This window comes from Centrocercus urophasianus, unplaced genomic scaffold (genome assembly GCF_019232065.1).
Source record: "Centrocercus urophasianus isolate 14NV4802_14NV808 unplaced genomic scaffold, USGS_Curo_1.0 seq_18, whole genome shotgun sequence".
Lineage (NCBI taxonomy): Eukaryota > Metazoa > Chordata > Aves > Galliformes > Phasianidae > Centrocercus > Centrocercus urophasianus.
In genome coordinates, this window is record NW_024884733.1 from 11,226,914 (window position 1) to 11,235,778 (window position 8,865).

General features: G+C 40.0%; 1 protein-coding gene across 1 annotated transcript in view; it reads right to left on the minus strand.

The window, feature by feature from the left end:
* LOC122160793 (uncharacterized oxidoreductase ZK1290.5-like) overlaps positions 1-8,826 on the minus strand; it is a 43,447-nt gene extending 34,621 nt beyond the window's left edge. The window contains exon 1 of the mRNA XM_042819680.1: positions 8,736-8,826. Within this exon, the coding sequence (XP_042675614.1) occupies positions 8,736-8,811 (76 nt within the window). The 5' untranslated portion in view covers positions 8,812-8,826. The remainder of the gene's footprint in view (positions 1-8,735) is intronic.
* Between the last annotated feature and the right edge of the window lie 39 nt (positions 8,827-8,865).

Sequence of the window (8,865 nt, forward strand, 5' to 3'; positions counted from 1 at the left end):
ATTTCAGCAAGAACATTGAGGACAGTTTTTTTGTTTTTGTTTTAAACATTAACCCTTTTAAGGTAAGGGGAGAGAGCAGGAAAGAAGGGAAAAGGAGAATATATCTGTTATTGTTCCCCATTCTATGACGCATACTTGTTTCAAGGAAAATAAAGTAACAAAGATTCACTTGAGGAAACGATCCCAATTGCTACACCTGCAACAGTTCCAATTCACTACATAAATCAATGCGTAATAGTTTTCATTTAATTTTTTCCTCAAAAAGGAATCAGAACCTACTTTCCCTCTCACTTTCTGGAAGAACATGTCTTCACACTCTCTGAGAAATATGAAGATATTATTTATCTAAACATATTACAAACTTCCTCTGATGTAAGTAATTACTGCTACTTGAAATCAGCAGAACCACTTAATTTAGGAGAGTCCATATTAATGAAACTACAGGCTGAATAGAGATCATTTCCCTAACATCAGTTTGCAGTACTAAATTAAAACCCAGCTGACAAACGGAACACCTAGAAAAACATCCATTCTTCCGTACTTTTTTTTTTTTAAATCTTTAAGTAGACATTTCAGAAAAAGAATAAAAAAAAAAAAAATCATTTTATCAATGTTTACATACTCATTGTATGCATATGGTGTTGTCTATGTTGTCTACTATAATGAGCTTGAAATAAGCTTATTCTATTAATTTTATTTCTATTATTCCGACATTACATAATAATCAGGTCACAATCTCTGTCGATGTGATATAATAAATTCATTCAAGTTTTTGCTATCAGTACATTACTAACTTCTGATGATAAAACATAAAACATTACTTATATGTGCGGCCAATGAACATACAGCACATTTCAAGGTTCACTGCTCATCCATTCACAGAACCGCACGCCCGTTCCATAGACTGGCTCACGGACAGGCAGTCCTTCCTCATCATCACTGCTTAATGCTATTGAAAGAGGCAGCCACAGTCTTCCCTCCTTGTCTTTCACCTACTTCTGTATTCATATGACCCCTGACAAACTGATTCAGACTGTTGAACAGATGAAAAGAAAATGTTCACTTTATGATCGCCAAGGGAGCTGAACACCTTCCAGAGGAAGAACCAGAACAAAATTTCAAGAGATGGGGAGAAAAACTGAGCAAGTAAAACTCCTCTTGAGCAGCAGTAGCTAAGTTTTTAGATATACTTTTTTTTTAAAGCTTTTAGATAAACATTTCACTACTTTTTTAAGTGTAGTATTCAAGCCAGCCACAAAATAATCTGAAAGTCCTTCTCTGTGAACTTGCCTCCTCAACAAACACGTTATACTGTGACAAACACCAGTTTATCCAAACCATATCCATGCAAGGGCACAGCTGTATAAAAGCTGCAGAAGTAACTGCATTTTGTGACGTTACAACCCTAAAGGCCCAGTGTAGTGCTGTAACTCTGACCAACAGGTGCTGCTGCATATGGTTTTGTGTGAATACGGTGCAAGAGGAGCTGGAGCAGTTGAAGCATGTGTCAAAGAGAAGTACACAAGCGTCATCTTCAGCTCTGCAATTCTACTCAGGCACCAAGGAGCAGACTACAAGAACGCAGCCTGGCCACGGTGTAAGAGCAGTAGAGAGCCATAACACATTTATTGTGTGTGCAGGGAAAGGGAAGCCAGAATTGCTTGTTTTCGCTCTTCCTGAGAGGAAGGAAGAAATGGCAGTGAGCCATTGTTGACAGAAGTACTGCGTCCCTTCCACCCCACAGAGGGTCTGACTGTGAAGGAAATTCAGATCACCTACTGCTGAACTGAGCTACTTCTCTGATCACTGACACACTATTCATCTAGCCAGAACTTCAGAAAAGGAGTTACAACAGCAGTTTTGCACACCTCCAACATTAAGCACATGAGCTTTGCAAGCTGCCCCTATTTTCACTGAGATACTGTGGCTCTGAAATCACCACTACACAGAAGTAAAAATATCATTCAGAAAAGGATTTTTTTCCCCCCTGCACGAATAACGATATTTCCAATGAAAAATGCCAACTATTTCAATCATGCAGCTGTCATACACAAGTATTCTTATCATTGAGAACTTCTCAACTAAATTTTTATGGAAGGACAAATCAAAAACCTAACCTACACATTTGAAAGGCAGACTCTGAATGTGTAATTCATGTACAAATTTCATAAGCAGAGCAGCAGCACACATTTAAATGCCTTTCCAGACAGACTGCCAAATCTTGAAGCCTTTTCTTTCACTCCACACTTTCCCACCACCGTGAGAACTATTTCTCATTAACAACCAAATTGGTTTCAGATGCTCTGCTATAAGATGTTACCTTAGAAACCGTTTGGTAAAAGACTGTGGCTTCCTTCCATAGAAATCTCAAGCAGTGAAAAGACAGATTTTCTGGCATAAATCAAATCCAATTTCTAGGGTTCACTAAACCTTTTTTCCTCAGAATAACGTTTTGTGACTAGATCTTAGCAGTTAATAGTGCACGAAGAACTGCTGGTGTGAACCAGTTTTAAATGATTTTCATTCTCCCTCCTTCGTTAGCCCAACTGAAATTACTTCCAGTACTTATACCTTGATGGAATCTTCAGTTTCATAACTAATAAGGACGATACGTGCTACATATGGCAAATACAGAGACTGACTACAAATATTCACGTTAATTTCTCCCTTTTTAAAGCATTTTCCTAAACTACTGTCTGATAAAGATTGCATGAGCTGACTGACAACACCAGACGTTTGGAAATACTTCACAATAAGTGACAGATTGGTGATGGTATTTTCCTTCTTCAAACTACTTCCACAAAGAAAAAAATGATCAAAAGGAAAAAAAGACGCAAATATTAAGTCCATATTCTGTTCCTGAGTTGAACATTACCATACTCTTTCCCGCTATACTTATAGTTTTCCATATAATTTACAATAAGCATAATTAGCATATAATGAAGCACAGGGATAATAAAACTAAAAACTGTAATTAACCATCTGGTTAATAATTCAAAACCACAAAATCTCATAAATATGATAGAAAAAAAAAACTATGAAGAGAACTGTAATTTATAGTTATCTATAGCTTACAACATAAAGTGGATGTAAACCAACTCATTACTGTAGCACCCTAATTGATGCCTAATTTTAACATCATAATAGTGCCCTTCATACCTACCAAACTGCTCAGTGAATAAAGCACAACTGTGATCCATGGCAAGATCCCACTGCTGCAAAATGAGGACACTGACAGGTCTGAGTCTAGCAGTGTCCCACTGATATCTGAGGGCATTCATGAGATTGAAGGGCAGCAGCAACACAGTTATCTGAACTAAAAAGCTACGTAAACTTAAACAGAACAATAAAGAACATTTCTAATCAAATGCTTTTTATTCTTATCACGTAAGAATTTTAACTGCCTTTTCACAAAGTTCCCAAGACAAACAACATTTCTGATAGCCCCTCCTCTCACATTGCACACTCGATCTTAGGCCGGTGTGTGTAAGAATGCAAAGCACACCCATTCAGGAATAAAAGGTATGGAACCGAGCTTAAGCTATAGAACTGGCATGAAGCCACAGTGGTAGTGCCCCCCCTTTCTCTCCTCTCTGCACCTGGCAATGAGGATTTTGCATCTCCATGCACAGCAGGTACTTCATGTAAACATGAAAGGACTGAAGACAGCTTAGGAACCAGTCCCTGCCTCCCCCCACTTGGAAGCATGAGGGACTACTACACTTAGGTTACAGCAGCATGCAACTTCACCACTCAGTGCTGCCAGGACTGTGGATGCTAAGGAGCTCCAGCAAAGAAAATATCTGTGGTAGATAAACTCTGCTATATGAAGGCTGAAAGACAAAAATTGGGCTTTTTTTTTTTTTTTTTCCAATAAGGTTTTGTATCATTCTTCTACGTTACAGGAACACGGTGAAAGGTAAAAATTTAACATTGCTGGAGCTCATTTCTCTCTTCATTTCATCCAGGCTGCAAATAATTTGCTCATCTAATGAGCAATTAAAAATGTAAGATTTAAAAGTACAACCATTAGGGCCTCCTACATTTTATTTACAACATCTTCCCACAGAAAACCAGCCTTGGGATTGTGGCTCCATTGACTCTCAAGAATCTGTATAGTTCATTGTTGAAATGTGGGCCTTCATTACAGTAATTATTGGCACTACAATGCACTTAATTAACATTTAGGCCATCCCTTTCTTTGGCATCACGTGCACATCTGTAAGACCAACATTTGTCACAAAGTGACAGACAGTAGGTTTCACCAAGTTAGAAGAGGCCACATTTTTCTCCGTACTGTCTACAAACATCCACCCATGGAAATATCCACACATGGAATACAGCCACATTTTGTACAAATGAGAGAAGTTAAATATATGGAGGCCCTCAAAGCTCAAGTACAGCTTCTCAGAGTCAGACTTTCTGAAACCATACATGAATTGAGACAGAAAGATTTATAGATGTGGCATTTTGTTCATCACAAGAGGCTATTAAGGAAACTCGGTAACCATGGCTGAGAAGTTAATTCCTGACAGAATTAGAAAAGAAGAGGAAAAAAAAAGGTTGAAGCACAAAACAAAGGGAAGAAATAAACAGCCAATTCTTATTACGGAGTAAGATTAATACAGAGGAGTGCCATAGGTCTTGGTACCAGGACCACTGTTCCATAAATTTTCCGAAGCTGAGGAAAAAAGAGCCACAAAAAAAGAAAAGCAGTAAGAGCGGAGAACCAGAAGAGAAGGCTTGATTCTGCTGCCATTAAACTGAAAAGCAAAAGCACAATCTCATTTGATTCCAGTCCCAACTGGGTCTTTTTTTTGTCTACAGTTAAGATTAACAGTGACTATGAGCAACTTTATGGTTAATAATCAAGAAGCAAATAACTGCATTAGCAGTGTATAATGGAAGGAAATGTTAAAATGCTTCTACTCAGCATTACAATTCAGGTTACATGTAGCATTTTGAGGAAAAAAAGACAACAAAGAAACTTGAGGTAATGAAAGTGGAGTAATGGGATTTTTCTCCAGGAAAACAAGCAAACACCACCAACACAGCAAAAACAATCACCTCTCCTGGAAAAAAACTGAGAATAATACTAATTAAATAAGTTTTGTATGGTTGCGATGCAAATAATGCAAAGACTTAAACACTGCAATCAGCAAAGGAAGCAAAAACTCGGTTACAATTCATTGTAGATAAAGCTACAGATGAACATCAGGAATTTCATATATGGAACATCTTGAATTTAGGACAGGAGAGATGCTTCCCCTTGACTATGAAGGGACCACATGTGTGTGCGTCTGTGCATATTATTCTCCTGAGTTGGTACAACAGAGGGATAAATGCAGTAAAAAAAGCAATTAAAGCAAGTTAGTAGTGCTATAAATTAACTCACGCCACATTATTCATTAGGACTCTTTTTCACTCTATCAGGCTTTGGCTATTTGACTGTAAGCTGCTCAGAGCCGCACCTGCCTGCTTTCCCAGTCACAGCGCCTCGCACAATGGCAGCACCCATTACTGAATTCTGTAACAAACACTGCTGCGAGTAATAAAACACAGGCTGTGTGGCATGAGTAAGGCACAACACGTACAAAAACATGGTTCTCATTATTGAGGGTTTTTTTCCCTGAAGCCTCTTCCCATACAAAACTGTAATTCATTTTATACCTTGATAGGAGATCACGAGATTATCTTTTTTTCATCTCATCAAGTTGTAATTAATTCTACCTTCTTCAAGGATTTACATGGAAAACAACTTGACAAGAAAACATTCTATGTATATTTTTGGTACTATTAACACATCTTGGCAGGAAATCACATGCTATTTGACCAAATCTCTGCTTACTTAATCCCATGATTACTGTCTCTTCTTTTTGTTTACATCATAAACAACAAAAAGTTCTAAATCATTTTGCTTTGCTAAATAAAAACTTAGCTGTTGTGCATACTTTAACAGAAAGCTGGGTTGCCTTAGAACAATCAGCAGGCGTCTCAGGAAAGACTGCTTGTTTCACCACTGCCAGCAGCCATGGAGCTGTACTGAGTCAGAAGAAAGACAACAAAGAATGGGAATAAGCAAGTAAGTAAACACAGATAGAATTTACTGAAAGTACAGGTTTGGGCATACTGTTCTAAGGGCCTTCAGACTGACCATCAGCTGTGCAGGCTGTATAATGTGCAGTGCTCAAATCCATTGCTCTCACTAGAGGTTATGAACTAACACAAGACCGCTTAACCTCCAGCTTTCCTGTGTCCCCTATTGCATAAAGCCTTGATAAACTCACTGCTCTTCTCCTACATGTTTGGAAGACCCAGAGAACAGTGAAATGGAAATCAATTTGACAAACAGAAAGCTCAGTTAACAAAAAAAAAAGGAAATAAATTACCTTTTGATATCTGAAGCTTGAACAGAAAAAGCAGATATTTGTGACAGAATGCTATTCTAGACCGCTGTGGCACTCTCTGAGCTAACATGCTCTGCCTGAAAGCACATGAGATGTCTCATACGCTGACTCTCACTGCTATAAAAGAGGTTTCATCACTTGGAAATAACTTGCATATCTTTCTAATCAGCCTCACAGCTGGCCTGACTGCATGGATAGCTGTGACTATCTTAACACAGCACAACTCTCTCTCTTTCTTTGGAGCTTTTAGAAAGATTATCTAGCAACAGAGGCAGCATGCATGTTTACCATCTCAAAGTCGACGTACTCACAGATAACAATTATGTCTGCATGCTTAGAAGGATAAGACAATCAAATCTTAAATCCTGCAGAAAACGCCACACAGAAAATGCCTCCTCATACAGGAAAGTTTTTCTCCACATTTTTGCTCAGTAAACGTCACAGGAACCAAGCTGAACCATGTAAATTTTTCTGAGCTGCAAATATTAGTTAATTGCAGTGAAGTTGTAATAAAAAATAAGCCAGTAATTTGTAGAAGAGTATAAAGTGGGAATACCTAGCATAGATCCACAGATAAAGATCCCATTGTGTTGGGCTGCATATCTTGGTATTTAGTGTTGGCCATAAACACCTCTTAATTTTTTTACCTTTAAATCTGCAATGTTTTTCAGCATTTGTCAGGAAAATCTTCAAATTACTTTACTGGTTCCTACATATTACAAGACGCTTAAAAAGCTACAAAATACATAAGAAATTTGTCAGAGTGTTACTCTGTCAGGACAAGAAAGGAGAATTGAGATCAAAGAACCAAACCTCTGGAAAGCTACACCCTGCAGAAAGCACTGAGCCAGAAAATCTCAAATGTAATTGTCTGCCACGGCATTATCCACTTACTGAAGTTTGAGTTCAGGCCTGACAGTCAAACTACTACAAACTGAAATGACTGAAGGACAGCAAGCAGCATGCCAATTGGAGACTTTTTCAGCCTGCTTTTCCCAGTCACCTGGGATTACAATCTTCATGCATTACAATCTCCAATGGAAAAGTGAGGTTTCTGTACACAATTCTGAAATACAGGTCAGCAAACACTGAAACAATGGCCATAAGATGGAATCCATTCTCTAAGAAGGATCATTTAAATGTTTCCTGCATTTGTAAAAAAATCTCTAAGTCAACTAAATTGATAAAAAGAGGTTCAACAAAGGAATTCAGTGAAAGAAAAAAAGAGTCACTCCTTACAATACAGAACCTTTTGCTCATTGTATAAGGACTATAAGAGGGGCAGCTACATCAAGTAATGATAATAGACGCTAAACTAAAGAGTTCATAGATGCTAAACTGAGGAGTTCATGCCTTGGATATATAATACCATATCCTTACGAGCACACATGCACACGGTACAAGCAGTTATCAACATGCTGTGGATTTTTGGACCCCTTTGCTGATGAACTGAGCTGCTAAGACTTTTTAATTCTGCTCAAGTGATTTTGGTACTCGGAAATGAGCACTATCAGCTCTAGCTATCCATTCTGTGTTTATGGATTAAAAAAACAACTCCGTTGACTTAAGAGGCTTAACATGCTCCTAAAGCCTCAGCTCTAACTTTGCCCTCCTTTACACTTATGAGAATCCTAAATCACTGTTCTGAAGTAAGATAAAGCTGAAAGGGGCACAGAGGCCATTTTATTTGATACTTGTGTGAGCGATTAACAACTCCAACAAAGCATGTAAGTGCCCCTGATGGGTGTGTTTATCTGAAATATCTAAAATCCTGGGATACCAAACCAACCTGCGATAAGAGCACATCACATTGACAGGTAAGGGTCCTCATGCTGCAGTGTGTGCTGTGGATGGAAGAGGATTTTGGAAAGATTTCAAAGAGGCAGAATAAAATCCCCAAATGCTGCGTAAAGGCTTCAAGAGAGAAAATAACTCTTCACGCTTACAATAAATAAAAGCAATGTAAACCTGCGGCCCTTTGCTCACTTAACACAATGGCCTCCTAAACCACAACTGGCATTGCCAGAACAGATGCGACCCCACGGAAATCTCTTTTTCCACACGTTCACGAGCTCTTAATGAGGCCCGAGGGCTCTCCGGCCGCTCAGCACCGCCGCAGCCCAAGGCGAGAGCAGCCACCGAGGAGGACGCGTTCAGCCGGGGCTGCTCCCGGCGCCTCAGGGCCCGCAGGCAGAACTGCCGGGAAGTAGGGGCCGCCGGGAACCGGCAGCGCACGGGCACCGCCGCAGAGTGCCGGGGGAACCGGGGCCCCGCGGCCGCCTCCTGCCACGTTACAGCGGCAGGCGGGCTGTACCGGCAGGCACTTACCGAGCCCCAGCACCGGGATGCTGCGGCCACTACGGAGCAGCACCGCGGGGCAGCCGCCCGGCCCACCAAGAGCCATGCCGCGCAACGCAGCTCCCGGCGGCCTCTGCGGGCCGAGCGAAGCCACGCGCGG